The sequence below is a fragment of the Octopus bimaculoides genome, chromosome 2 (genome assembly GCF_001194135.2).
Source record: "Octopus bimaculoides isolate UCB-OBI-ISO-001 chromosome 2, ASM119413v2, whole genome shotgun sequence".
NCBI classification, from domain to species: domain Eukaryota; kingdom Metazoa; phylum Mollusca; class Cephalopoda; order Octopoda; family Octopodidae; genus Octopus; species Octopus bimaculoides.
Genome location: NC_068982.1, coordinates 131,268,976 through 131,284,395, shown reverse-complemented (window position 1 = coordinate 131,284,395; position 15,420 = coordinate 131,268,976). Strand labels below are relative to the sequence as shown.

General features: G+C 34.6%; 1 protein-coding gene across 2 annotated transcripts in view; it reads left to right on the top strand.

Annotated features, from left to right (window-relative positions):
- The window catches only part of LOC106867959 (hyccin), a 327,707-nt gene that overhangs the window by 65,402 nt on the left and 246,885 nt on the right, over positions 1 to 15,420 (top strand). For both annotated transcript variants that reach the window (XM_014913039.2, XM_014913040.2), the window contains one exon: positions 5,115 to 5,159. In XM_014913039.2, the coding sequence (XP_014768525.1) occupies positions 5,115 to 5,159 (45 nt within the window). The remainder of the gene's footprint in view (positions 1 to 5,114; positions 5,160 to 15,420) is intronic.

Sequence of the window (15,420 nt, the reverse complement as noted above, 5' to 3'; positions counted from 1 at the left end):
TATATATATATAGTTGCTCTTATGCAAAAGTGTTGTAAGTCCGAAATGTTTCTTCAGAAAATGAAAAAAAAAACAGTTTGACCATTCCATTTCTTTTCACATTAACAACAGTTTCAGCTTAACGATAAAACTTTGTTGGGTGCATAAAATTGTAACTCCATGTATGATAAATTCAGTCAGAAATATTTTTGAAAAACTGTTGTATGTAGGACTTACAACACTTTTCTACCACAAATTTTATCTGCAGTTCGCTGGTATAGGCTTTGGAACTAAGATGAGACCTGACTTTGCTAAATTGTTTGTTGGTTATGCAGAGGCTCAAATTTTTGCCCATTTTACTGTTCCCATCCCTGAACTGTATGATAAATACATTGTTGATTGCAGTGGATACACTACTCTCACTCATGTTTAACTCTCAACTCACCACTTTATCAACTTAATTGATTCCTTCCACCTAGCCCTTGAGTTCACTTTCACAGTTTCCTCCTTTTCTGCCAATTTCCTTGATATCTTTGTCACAATTGAGTACCCAAGACTCGATCTTTGATCATCCACATTCTGTAGACTGACTGATTCTCTCTCTTACTTCAGATTTGCTTTTTCCCACCCCAGCCACTCATAGTCTTCTATCCTTTTTTTGAAGACAGCTCATGGAATCCCACAATCATACATTTGTGGCTCCCTAGAGGTCATGTGGACCCCAGGTTTGGAACTATTGTCATACAGATTTTAGATTACACTCTTTACTAAATAGCTATGGTCTGCAATGATATATCACTTGGAATTGTACATAAATTCCATTAAATTACCTAATGATGTGATTATAAATATAAAAGATTGCAACTAATTTACATCCTCCTTCAATACTAATTAATTAGGTCATTTAGGTAACAGAAGCTAACAACTTCTAAAAGCCCATCAAGAATTTGAAAGAATTCATAGGTAGGAATTTCATATAGTGTGTCCAATGTAAATTGTTTCACAAGCAATGGGAAAACAGACTTACAGAGAAGATGGACTCCATATATGGCAGATGTGTATTTAGTGGCAACTATTGCAGCACATTTGCTACATAATGAGTTTTATCTTTTCTCTAAGTTTGTGATTCCATTGCTTGTGCACTCATACTTCACATAAAGTACTCCATATGATTTTTCCTATCTACCCTTTTATTTTTTTGCATATCTAAACACGACTCACTTCCCAGATGACAGCAGCATCCTGTTTTCTTCCATGTTAACTAGAATTTTCTCTTTGCTAAGTTTATTTTAAGTTCTTTTAATTTCCTTTTGTATTTGGAAGTTATTCCCAAATTTTTCAGCACATTCAACTTTGAGAACTAGATCACCAACTTACAGAAATTCTCATACACAGCTGGTCTTAAACATCTCTGCTATGTCCCAGAGGACTTTAATAAACAAGATAGAGTTGAGAACTGAGCCTTGATGAATACCTATTTGCTTGCTAAATTCCTCACTGAACTCATTGCTAACTTTCACCTTCACGACAGTATATCTGTAAATGGCCAGCATGGCTCACAGTTCATTCAGTTACACTTAGTTTTCTTAATAAACACCATAATACAGAACCAAGATTTTCTCTAGGTCAGTGAATACTACGTACAGTGGTTTGTTCTTTACGAAGAACATCTGTAGTAGTTGTCCCAGGAGGAAGAGGGCATCAGTGGCAGAAACCCAAACTGCTTCTCATCTAAATTAATTTTCTTCCTAATTAGTTGCACTATATGCTCTCTGTTGGCTGTTTTGCAATCACAACTGATCACACTGAATGATGTTTCCCTCCTTCTCTTTTCTCCTTCTTTCTCTCTCTTCCTCTCTCCCTCCCTTTTACTCACACACTCAACAGTTTCATTTTAAAATTAATTCAAGTGGATAATTGGCCACGTTCAGCTCTGGCAACTCATGAATGAAGCATATCATTTCTCAAATTTCAAAGAAGCCACAATGAATGTGCTAAGTTTATGTAAAGTGAATAATTATTGTTTCTATTACTTCTATTAATATTTAATTTCTCCCTCAACTGTTAGACATTGTAACTGAATAAAATTCTACATGAAACAAATGTGGACTCTGCAAGCTGCAGTGGAGACAGCCTGTCTGGGAGAGATGCAACTCCATATAAAAACTGGTACAGTGTAGAGGGGATGCTTCAGTCTTGTCTTACAGCCTCTTGTATGGTTGGAATTACAAAATGCATTCTGTCCAAACTCTTAAATGTTTAGTGAGAGAAAGGGCATTCTGTTGTTAAAATAAAAAAAATAGATAGCAAAAATCACTGAAAAAAGAAATCTAATTGCATGTACATTGCCAGCATTTACTACGATAGTGCTGCAGATGGAGGTGTGCAGGTGCAAACCTCATCAGTCATAATTGCACTATCACACCAACTTTTGCTTTCAGATGCAGGAAATAGACATCTAACTACCCAGAAATCACCGGAAATTCTTCTGTCCTTGAAACTTCAGGGTTGCCACCATCATTGTTGGCATGATGAAAAATAATACTGGAGAGATTGTTGAGATGCTGGAACAGAGATGAATAGATTTATGCTGTGTCAGATGGAGGGAAACGTCAGTCAAACTCTTCATAAGCAAGGGACACAATTACACAATCTCTTTGGTTTGTAAAAAGTACTGAAGTTGGTGGAGTAGACTTATTGGTGGAAGAGAAATGTATAAAGTTGAGTATATGACAGAATAATAAAGACTAGACTGATCTGAGGCAACATTGCAATGAAAGTAATTTTTGCATATGCACCACAATCAGAAGTGACAGATGAGCAAAAGCATTGTTTTTCTGAGCCCAGCTTATCATTATGGCTGGTGACTTTAATGTGCATGTTGGGAACAAACTTAATGTCTGACCCAATATGCATGGTAGCTAAGATAGATCTAAGCTCTCGGATTTTTGTGATGCAATTAACCTAAACTTTGGCAAAAAATTAAACAAAAATACAAAAACTGGCACTCCATCTATTATGACAATGAGTGTTCCAGTTGATTCAATCAATGGAAGAGCCTGTTCATGAAATTAATATGCACGTGGCTGAGCACTCCACAAACATGCATATCCTTAATGTAGTTCTGAGGGAGATTCAACATGACGAAATGTGACAAGGCTGCCCTTTGAATTACAGGTACTACTCATTTTAGCTTGCTGAGTTGACTGGAGCAATGTGACAAAGTGTCTCGCTCAAAGAGACAACACACCACTAGGTACTGAACTCATGATCTTATGATTGTGAACCCAGCCACTGGATCACCTTTCACTCAGAGTAACACACACTTCATACTCACCACACAAAAAGAGACAGGCAGATTGTTATCCCAATGAAGACTGTATCAATAAACATTGACTATTGTTAGTGATATCAGACTCGGAATTAAACTGATATTTCTCAAAATGGGCATTACTGCTTTCTATTGGTGATAGAAAATTTGGAGTACTGAGTGCAGAGGAGGTGGTAGGGGAGTGATAAATACATGTGTACAGTTTTTTAGGCTTTGTCTGCTGTTTAAATATTAATTAAAAAACAAGTACATAAATAAATGAGTAAAACTGAATATGTACCACATATGCTTGTAAATGATAAGCAATAAACTAAAGTAAAATTTAAAAGTATTATTTATGATTTGATTTTGAAAATCATAAAAAAATTGTGGGTATTTTTATACATGCAGTAAAGGCAGTCATTGCATCTGTAGCATTAAGCAACATCTGGACTTGTGTGTATATGTACATGTGGTGTATTAAATTTTTCTGAACCATAGAAAGGGGGCATTGAAAAGGGGCAATAGCTAAAACAGTTTCAGAAGCCTTGTGGTAAATGTACCTAGAGACTTGACACACTCTAGAGAAAGATGGTATCATTGTTATTATCATCATCATCATCATAAATGTTTAATGTCCATGTTCCATGCTGATGTCAGTCATATGGTTTGACAGGATCTGACATATCCCAGGACTGCATCCTGCTCTAGTGTCTACTTTGGCATAATTTCTATGACTGGATGCTCTTCTTAATGCCAACCACTTTACAACATGTGCAGGGTTTTTGTTTTTTCTTTTCTTTTCATGCCACCAGCCAGCAGTAGTGAAGTTGCCATCTAGTTTGCAAGACTGTGAACCTTGAGGGGGCTGGCTTTATGCTAGGGGATGAGGAGTGGAAGCTAAATAATCTTTTGGCCAGATGTAGGTTCAGGGACTATATGACAATGTATGTCAAGGAAAAAGTGATAGAGACCTATAATATAGCAGAACTGGAAATCATTTACTGGAGTAAAGTTTCAGTCAGTAATGGGAGGGTTTGGTAGATAGTGCTGTAACAGCTAACTGAGGAATCTGGAAAGAATAGAAGAGAACAGGAGTTGGGGTAAGAAACAACAGTGGGTAACTAGAAAAGGAGACAAATGTCAGGTATACTTAGTAAGGAGAGATGTAGCTAGAAGTTTTTCAATGTCCTGCTACATAGATATGAGGTGTTCTGGATAGTAAATAAGTGTGTCAGTATTAATTCAGGAGATTGTTACTGAAAAGTCTGTATGCAATGATTATTTTTGCACTTGTTTCACTAACAGCGAGAAGAAGGAAGCATAAGTTAAGTTACTATGAGAAGTTGTTGCATGAGGGGAATGCAGAGGAGGAGAAAGAGAAAACGAAAGAGAGACAGAAAGCAGAACTACCTGTTAATAGACCCATCAGAGGGATCAGTTATTTAAACTGACAGCTTTTATTGTTAAAATGCCTATGAAGGATATGAAAACTGGGAAAGCAGCCAAAAATATCAGAGATAGTTCCGGAGATGTTGAATCCATCCAGTAGAGTTGAAATCATATTGTACCAGAAAGAGTTACACTAAGTGACAGAGCACTGTTAAAATTTATGTTCTACATGAAAAGTAATGAATAAAAGAACAAGTTACAAAAAGTCATAATTCTGATTCATGCCATATATGGAAGCTTCATTAGATTGATGTGAAACCATTAATCATCATAGTGCTATCTTTAAATGAAGAGCTATGTCTAAGTTAAAACATAATATTTAGAGAATCTGTAGTATCTAATTTGATTGGATCTTTTCCTTTATATTTTTCAGAATTGCAGTGGACTGGAAGCGTTTTTCTTAGGAATCTACAATTTAGTAAGTTTATTTATTAATTTATTTTCCAATATTTTATTTGATTCTTTTTATATTTCGAGTCATTTTGTTAAAAGATGATTTATTAAAAAAGAGAAGAAAAAAAGCAAATAAGTTAAAAAAATTAAGTTTGTGTTTTAGCAATTTGAAGTAATATATGATACACAAAGCCGATTGATACAAATGTATTTGATTAGTATTTTCTTCACATCTGTAGAGATGATAAATACCCCTCATTGTTGTCTTCATTTAACAGAGAAAATAAAAAAACTGTTCTTAAAACTTGTGTTTTATTCTGTGTTTTATACTTTCGATTTTCATTGCTTTCTTTACTTGACTTACTACTACTTTCTGTCTCCTCTTTTACCTTTTCCAATGAATTGTAGTGCACCTGAGCACTGTATACAATAAGCTCCTTATTATTTCTATCACTTATGCTCTTGTAGATCTTGTTGAAATGTAAGAGGAAAGACTGAAGTGTGATCATAAAATCTTATAAAAATGTGATATACATAAGTGAATCTAAAGATTCATTCTTCAACAGTGTTAATTACAACTTTTTTTTCCAGTTAACTGAATGATTTAAAAGCTATGGAATTTATGTCTATAAGATTTTTAATAAATTTATAAATAAAATATATTTGTCACAAGTTATTGATATGGTGTTACAACATCAGCTGATATGCTATCACTTCGTATCCTTTTACCTGCATTTTGTTTCATCCGTAGAAAAAGCTTAAAATTCATTAATCTAGTAAATATAGCTGTTAGTTGGCATATTAAAATGTTCCAGTTTACTGTTGTCTTTAAATAGTAGAGACACTGTATACTTGGCAGTTGTTCTGTTGATTTTAAAATCTACAGAAGAAGAGATGGGGCAAATCTGCGAGTAATGTTTCTGTGAATAAGTCCTATTGGTCAAAATTTAGAAAATGTAATCTCTAATCTAGAGAGAAACGACCTTGTCGAAGGAAAGATTTGATGACTTATATAACAGTACTCTTTACTATTGTATTGTTGTTCTTATCAAACCTGGTCCAGCAGACCCATGATCTAGACATGACAACCATAACTGCTACACATTTTTAAAAGTATTGAGGACTACATAATCTAATGTGTCCTCTTTTTTAATGTAGGAGGTGGCGGGATTTGGGTAAAATTTTACTGCTATATCATGCAAGTTGAATGACTAGTGAGTTACTGCTGATGGCATGATTGCTTATTCATATTCCTGCACAGGCATTGCACTGTGTCACTATTTAAGATACTCAGCTTTCAGTGTACCGTGTAATTGTTTATAGATGCTGTGTAGTGTTACAGTTGAGGTAATTCATAACAGATAATCATTTCATTAGTATTTTATTGGACGGATGTGTTGAAAGTAAATCCTGTGAATAAAACTGGCATTCATACCAATGAAGTAGAAGAAATACCTCTGAGCTGCTTAGCACAGTGAAAACTTAGGATGGTTGAGTATACCTCATCTTGGTTGTGTGGTCAAGAAGTTTGCTTCCCTACCACAGGATTTCAGTTAGGTCCTATTACATGGTACTTTGGTTAAGCATCTTCAATTGGTCTAGGCCAACCAAAGCCTTGTGAGTGAACTTCGTTGATGGAAACTGAAAGAAAACTCTGTGTGTGTGTGTGTACATGTGTGTCTCCTTTTGTCTTGACATTGAATGATAGTTGCAAATGAGCATAACTATCATACAAGCTGTGTTCTTCATTTCTTATCTTCTGTGAAAGCATGTCGGGGCATGGGAAACGTTACATTGTTTGAAAATAAATGAGAGTTGGTGATGAGAAGTGTTTCTAGCCATAAGAAATCTGGTTCAACAAATTCTGTCTGACCCATGCAGGCATGGCAAAGTGGATGTTAAAATGATGATGATGATGATCTCTCAGAGACAGGTAAAGTAACAAGAATTTATAGTGAAAAATCCTATATAAATTACTCTCAGTCAACAGTCTGCTACTATTTCAAGTCTAATTCGGCCCAATTATTGCTGCAAGCATTTTGCCATTCAATGAATGTGTCGATTGAATCACAAGATATTGATGAATGGACTGGTTCGTAAATATATTGACTGTTGAGTGTTTTTATTTATTGTTTATTTAATTACTTAATTATCAGTTAATTAATTTGTTTCCATGGAATATTTTTTGTAGTCAGTTAGTCAGTTATAATGTTGGAGAGGTGAATTATTTTTGGTTTTAAATAGACATGCTGAGCGTCAAATATTTGTGAATGTAGTGCTGCACTCAAAAAACAACAATTGCTGTGGAAGGGTTTCCATTCATGCCCCATGGAGCATGAGGGCAATATATTAGCCACTTTTCTACCACTCCCCTTCTAATTATGTTTAGATGCCAAATATGCATTATTAAATGCAAAAGGAATGTAGAAATAACTGATTCAGTAGACCAATTGATTATTTGCAAAATGTAATCCTCTGCCTCATAGTACTGAGTTGTAATCATGCCAGGGATAATTTTATCTTTCTTCATTTTTGGGTCAGTAAAATATTTACTGGTAATATACTGGAGTCAATTTAATCAGTCGAATTGGAGGTTTTGTATCTAATATAAAGGGAATTGTTATTAATTTTATTGCATTTATGGTTCTATTATATTTATTATTAAAAAAAAGTGTTGTGACATAGAGTTCTAGGTTAAAGATCTATTTAGTTTTATCCCTTTATGGTTTGAATACCATCGATGTTAGCTTCACTTTTCCTTTCTCTGGGACTGGTGGTATATAAATTATAGCTTAGTACTATAGCTGATTTAATTGACTTAACTCTCCCTGAAAACGTAAAACCCAGTCTAAATGTTAGAAATTAGGTCACAGTGAGAACTCACTGTGGATTGGTTGAATTCTTACAGCATCAGACAAAATGTTTTGTAGCATTTCTTCTGGCTCTTTACATTGTGAGTTCACATTCTGCCAAAGTAAACATTGGCTTTCATCCCTACTAGGTCAGTAAAATGAAGTGTCAGTTTATGTTGGGGTTGGTAATATTGTCTAAACCCACTCCACTCCAAATTGTTGGTTTGGTGCTTAAATTAGAAACAATTAGCATTCATGTGTATAACATAGGTGGCAAGTTAGCAGAATTGTTAGTGTGTTGGACAAAATGCTTAGCAACATTTCTTCCAACTCAATACATTCTGAGTTCAAATTCTACTAGGGTCCACCTTGCCTCTCATCTCTCTCTGATTGATAAAATATAGTACCAATCACGTGCTGGATTCCCCCTAAAATTGCTGGCCTTGTGCCAAAATTTGAAACAGTGTGTATAATGCCTCATTGGGAGGATGAAGTGGTGGAAACTGTATACTAACATATTAGAACTAGTGTCTTCATCTCATTTGCTGTTATAATTACAATGCTTCTACCAGGGTACTCTCTGGCCTTCTTCAGGTGTCTGCTATACTCAGTAATGTTCTTAGAATTTCACTCTAAATTCTGTTTTAAATCCACTGGTATTGATGGTCTCATTCCATTGCTCATACCTGGGATATCTTATTATTAGTTATTCAGCTACTTGTGATGTATTATCAGTTATTCTACTAGGGCAGTGGGCTGGTAGAACCATTAGTACACTGGGCAATATGCTTAGTGTTGATGTCCTAGTTTAAAATTCCTCTAAGGTTGACTTAGCCTCTCATCCTTCAGGGTTAATAAAATAAGCACCAGTTGAGAATTGGGGTTGATGTAATCGTCTTACCTTCTCCCCCTCCAAAAAATTGCTGGCTTTGTGCCAAAATTTTAACCATTATTAGTTATTCTACAACTTAAGATATAGTATTATTATTTATTCTGCTATTTGTGGTCTTGCCTGAACTTGAGTGTATATTTTTTAACTAACTCAAATAATCAAATCACAATCACTTGCTAAATTACTAAACTTGACTTTTAATCAGTGCTTATATTCACCATCCTAATGTCTCATAGCTTAGCTTGCGGGTGTGAATTCAATAAAAGGAGTACAACAAACAGTATATTCTCTGAATTGAGGGGTTGAATTGATAAACTGTGCTACTTAATCTGCAAGTCATGTAGTCTCGTGTCAAAATGAAATGTTATTAAAGGAACACAATGACTTTGAAATAAGACATGATGCCTGTGAAGTTTCAAATTCTACTGGTTATATATATGGTTAAGAGTTCAAAGCATACTACAGCTGCCATGGACAGGGTTCATAACTCTACAAGCTTCAGTCTGACTAGCTTGTGTCTTTCCTGCTTCATGGTTATCTCAGAAATAGGAAAGATATGTTTGTAAAAATAGCTATTTCATACAATTGTCCAAATTTGAAAATAGCTATTCCATTCGTGCAAGCATTAGCTATATGGTTGTTTAAATTTTGGTCAAGAGAACTGTCAGAGGGGATGTAAAACTTGTATTTCTGGCTGTGATGTTTTGTGTAACCATGGTCGGCCATCACAGTGGTACACCATCACTATAATTTTGTTGTTATCCACTTGTTGCAAATAGCTAAATGACAGATGAAAATTTAACATTCCTTTCTAGGAGAATTTTTCATTTAGATAATGAAAGAAATGTTTCTTGAAGGAACAGAGTTATTAAAGACATATATATCAGGCATTGGATATGTATGCTGTGGAAGGATGTTTAAGGAGATAATATGACCTCCTCATATAACTGCAGGCATATTGTATGCAGTTGTATGTAAGTTTATGTAAACTGTTGTGACAATTATTGTGTGGAGGCACATGGCTTAGTGGTTAGGGCATTGGAGTCATGATTGTAAGGTTGTGGTCTCAGTTCCTGGACCAGGTGATGCGTATTGTGTCCTTGAGCAAGACACTTCATTTCATGTTGCTCCAGTCCACTCAACTGGTAAAAATGAGTCATCCTGTGAAAGACTGGTGTTCTGTTCAGGGAGGAATATATACACACCAGAAAAACCAAGAAAGCAGCCCTATGCTCCTTACAGAGTACTGTGGACTAACCAGTGACAATTATTGTACCTCACAGCTTAACCAGCATAAGTCTGTAACATCATCTAGTATATGATGTTTGATCTGCCATCTGTTGTATAGCTGCATTAGACTTAGATCACATTTTGGATACATTACAAAAAAAAAAAGAAAAAAAACATACACCAGTAAACAAAACATGTCTGTGTGAAATTATGATGACATTGAAGATGATGATAATGATGAACTGAGGATAGTAACAACAACAGCAGTGGATTCAAACTTAAAACCATTACCTAAATACCTGATGTTTCATCTTACCAAATGTGAAATTTAGGAAAAAAATAAATTTTCCTCAAAATAATATCAAGTTTTAAGTCAGCTATTACATGGAATGATTACCCAAAATAGTACAAAAATATATAAATAAGTAAATAAATAAAAAGTCTTTTGTGAAATGGAAGTCAAAATCTGATTTGACAGGTCTCTCTCATCACTTATTGGTTTCCAATCTGCTCGTATATAATAGCTAATTAATTCAACTTGTCTCATTCCTAATTCCTTATCTAAGCTTGATTTATCAAATTAATCCTTAATTTGAATAAGCTGAAGCTATTACTGATGAAATCTTTGAACATTGATACATCTAACTGATTTGTTTAATATAGTTGTTCTCTATAAACTTTGAAAGATATCTAAACTAAAATTATTTTCAAGTTTTTCTTTTTTTTTTTCAAATCTGTTTTTTTTTTTTTTTTTTAACACTTTTATACATTCTTTACAGAAAATGTTTCTTCTTAGGGTTTCTGACTATGAGAATAAAAATTAGAGAAAGATATAGAGCCAGATAAGACAGATAGGATAGATAAGATAGTTGCACACAAATTAGTTAATTTTTTCCAACAGCTTAATATCTGCATTTTTCAACTAGGTTATCGTTATTTGAATAAAACGCCTTTTTAAAAAAAACATAGCCTTATAAATTGCTATGCCATACACAATCTATATTGAATGAAAGGGTATTTAGAATGCTCTGGAGGCATGATTGAGGCTTGCTATAGTCATTATACTAGACCCTATATAATTCAATGCACCTTATGTAAGCTATATCGTATATTTACTCAAATAACAGAACTTTGAAGAACTACTCAGCAGTGATACAATGTAAAGTAAACTGTAGGTTATGACTCCCAAACCCAAATCTCAGATAATTTCACCACAAAATGTAATCACCTCTCCATGGGACCTTTAACTAGTTGCTTGACCTAACAGAAATAACAACCAACTTTTCTTTTGATTCACAAACCAATAAAGGAGCACCTCCTTGATATCTCTTCCATCTTAAAAAAGTTCATGTTGAAGACTACAGGGAATAATGTAGTACAAATACATGACAGAAGGAAAAAAAAAAAACAGAGAGGGCAGTCATGACTGGAATCCTTTTTATCATAAATCTATCTGAACAACTACAACTGCTGCAATATGAACAACAACAGCAATTATTCAATGATTCCTTCTTTTAGGATAAAGGTCACAGTTTTGTACATGCATACATTATCAATTGATTCACTGCCAATATGTGCTTGCTGTGTATTTTATGGATTACAGAGTGTTAGAATGCAAAGTCAGCTTTATCAGAGAAATAGTAATGGCTTCTGATTTAGGCCCAAGGTCAGCTGTTTTGCAGTGGGGGGCTTAATACTCTGGACACCAATACTTGACCGATACTTCAATCCAAGAAAGATGGCAAGTCAAGAATGCAAAACATGAAACTAAGTACTACAAGGTATTTTGTTCACTACTCTGTTGTACCAAGGCAGCGAGCTGGCAGAAACGTTAGCACGCCGGGCGAAATGCTTATCGGTATTTCGTCTGTCGCTATGTTCTGAGTTCAAATTCCGCCGAGGTCGACTTTGCCTTTCATCCTTTCGGGGTCGATTAAATAAGTACCAGTTACGCACTGGGGTCTGTATAATCGACTTAATCCATTTGTCTGTCCTTGTTTGTCCCCTCTGTGTGTAGCCCCTTGTAGGTAGTAAAGAAATAACTCTGTTGATTCTGCCATCTACGGCTCTATTAATAATAATAATCCTTTCTATTGTAGGTACAAGGGCAGAAATTTTTTTTTTGAGGAATAGTATAGCATATCTAAGGCTGCATTATCCAGTCCTTTTTTAAGATAGTAATGTGTGATTTTAGATTATGTGACAATGTCAACAGAGTCATCTGACTCAACATCAGGTGTTGCCTTTTAAACCTTATAATTTTCTTTTGTCTCTTGTACTATATTTTTCACATAAAACAACTTTACACATCCAATCAACAAGATGCTACTCATTATTCTCCTGCAACAGCAGACCCTATACATTCTCTGCCCATGTTTCACTGCCATACATCACATGATTTCTAAACACTTCCCATTTCCTATTCGTTAAATGTAAAAGAAAAAAACTTTGGTGCTAACAGAGGTCGAAATAGCTCTTTATATTTCTTCCACCATTGCTCAAACAATGTTACAAAGAAGCCTCTACATGGTCACCTAAACTGCTAAAAAAATATAGCAAAATCTCTCTCAAATCACACATCTTAAATTACTATCTTAAAAAAGGACTAGATAACGCAGCCTTAGATATACTGATATACTTTACTATTCCTGGAAGAGTAAAAGAACAAAATGATAGTCACGACTGAAACGTGTTTGTGCAATCAGAACTAACCTGGGGCTAAGCAACAATACCATACTGAAAATTAAAAGAAAAAAAACTAAAAGTGATTTTGCTATTTTAGGGTTATTTAAGGTTAACATAGTTTTATTGCCAATATGCTATGCTCACAATAGTTTTAAACACTTGTTTATGACCCCACCCAACTACAAAATGGTTCATCTATTTTGGTGCTAAGTAGAAAGAACAGAAACCAATTGTCATCGTCAGCTAATGTGATCACAATTGCTTCTAATGGTGATGATGAATATTACCATTATGAGCATTATTAATGTAGTGGTGTAGCAAGAATGTAGAAGACCATGTACAATGCTTGGTAGTGTTAAATTGAGATCAAATGATCCAGCCAAAGTTGACATTGACATTCATCACTGATATTTTGTCCATCCTTACATTCTGAGCTCAAATTCTGCTAAGGTCGATTTTGCCTTTCGTTCTTTCAGGGTCGATAAAATAAGTTCCAGTTAGGTACTGTTGTCAATGTAAACCAACTATCGCTTTTCTCATAAATTCTAGGCCTTGTGTCTATAATCCAGTCCCTGCCCTTCTTTATGGAAAGAACCGAGTTAAAGATGGTTGGTGTTTATCAAAGAGTTTATAAAATGATATACTGATTTCAGTATTATTTGGATACGTTGAAATAACAATCTCCTATACTATTAATCTATTAAAAATTGTAAAATTACTTTCCCCACTTCTGATATTATTGCTTCACTAATTTAATCCAACCTTTGTCATTTCACACTTTTAAATATATTTTTTTCTTTTTAAATTCTAAATGCTCTTTTATTATTTCATTACAGTTGTAATCTGTTTTATTCCACTGTAGTTTCATATACTACTTCTTTCACTCTAAGTTTTCTTTTTATTCCTAGTTTTACTATCAAGTTTACATATGCATGTTATAAAAGATATTAGATTCAAATGTGATTTTTTAATCCTAAACCCTACCTTGTGGCTGCGGCTTATCTAGTGTATAGGTTTACTTGTGTAGCTTGTATTTTCCAGTGAATTATCACTGCATGAGGTTTATGTTTAGACTATGTCAAGCTATCTTTAAGACCTTTTCCTTATTTTTGCTAATTTCGCTTCATTTGTTTTTTTTAATTTTCTCTTTTATTATTGTTGCTGCTGGGTAGTTAAAAAAAAAAACTACATGTAATATACTAAGACACACAAAGTCTTTTTTTATTTCTTTTTTTGTCCATGGAGAAAGGATTATTGCTGTTCAATGAGGGATGGTACTCCCACAGACCTTTTGAAACTCTAGCTACAATCAAAAGCTTAGCATTGATATATGTATGGATGGATCTATATATGCGCACATGTGTGTGTGTGTGTGTGTGTCTGCTTCTGTATGTATTTATGTGTATATAAACGTCTGTTTCTATGTGTATGTATATATTTATGTGTGGATGTATGCATTTATGTATTTGTATGAGTGTATGTATGTATGTATGTATGATTGAATATATGCGTCTATGATGTGTATTCATGTGTGCAAATGTGTCTTCTTGTATGTGTGTACACAAGTGTACAGTTGTGATTATTTGTGTAGTTTTGTACGTACATACACAAGTGCATAAGCACACCTATTATTTAACGTGTTAATAGCTTTGAAGCTGCAAATTAAAGAGCTTATTCTAAGCAGGGATAAGGCTAATTCAATAAAGAGTAAGAACCATCTAACCACATGCCAACAGAGCAGCAGCCATCCTGGAAATATGTGAATCTCTGTTGATAAATGGAAGGCCTAGAGGGCAGCTCAACTTGGCCTTACCTTTATTACTGACCCACCCACCACCTCCCTTTCCCTTCCTCTCTCAATTTATTTCTATTTTGTTTTCTCTCTTTACACACATACATACACATCTCACATTGTGTGTGTGTGTGTGTGTGTGTAAATGTGTCTGTATGTGTGTATTACATTTACCTTTTACTTTTTTGTCCTCTTTATTTCTTTTCCTTCCTCTCTCACTTTTCCTTTTTATTTTTCTGTTTCCTCTTTTTTGTTATTCCTTTCTCTCTTTCTGTTTTTTTTTTCCTCTTCATGTCTTTCACCTTTTTACCCCTACTTCTTTTTCTTTATTTTTAACCCCCTGCTCTGTGTCGTTTTTTTTTTCCTTCTCATTGTCTATCTCAGTGTCAAAAATGAAATACAATAAATCTAACACCATGCAATAGAACCGTGCAACTCAAGTAAGAGTGTGATAGTTTTTAATGTTGAATTTGCTTTGACTGCTTACTTGATTTTCAGAATGAAAATCTGCTTCATTTGAACTGCATTTTTGCATTTACACATTTTGCACGTTCTCATGTGGATGTGCGTTTGTATAGGTACATAAATACACTAAAAGTCATGTGTGTGTGTGTGTGCACATGCATGTTTGTGTGTGTGTGTGTGTGTGTGTGTGTGTGTGTGTGTGTGTGTTTCTATATCATCATCATCATTGTTTAACGTCCGCTTTCCATGCTAGCATGGGTTGGACGATTTGACTGAGGACTGGTGAACCAGATGGCTACACCAGGCTCCAATCTGATCTGGCAGAGTTTCTATAGCTGGATACCCTTCCTAATGCCAACCACTCCAAGAG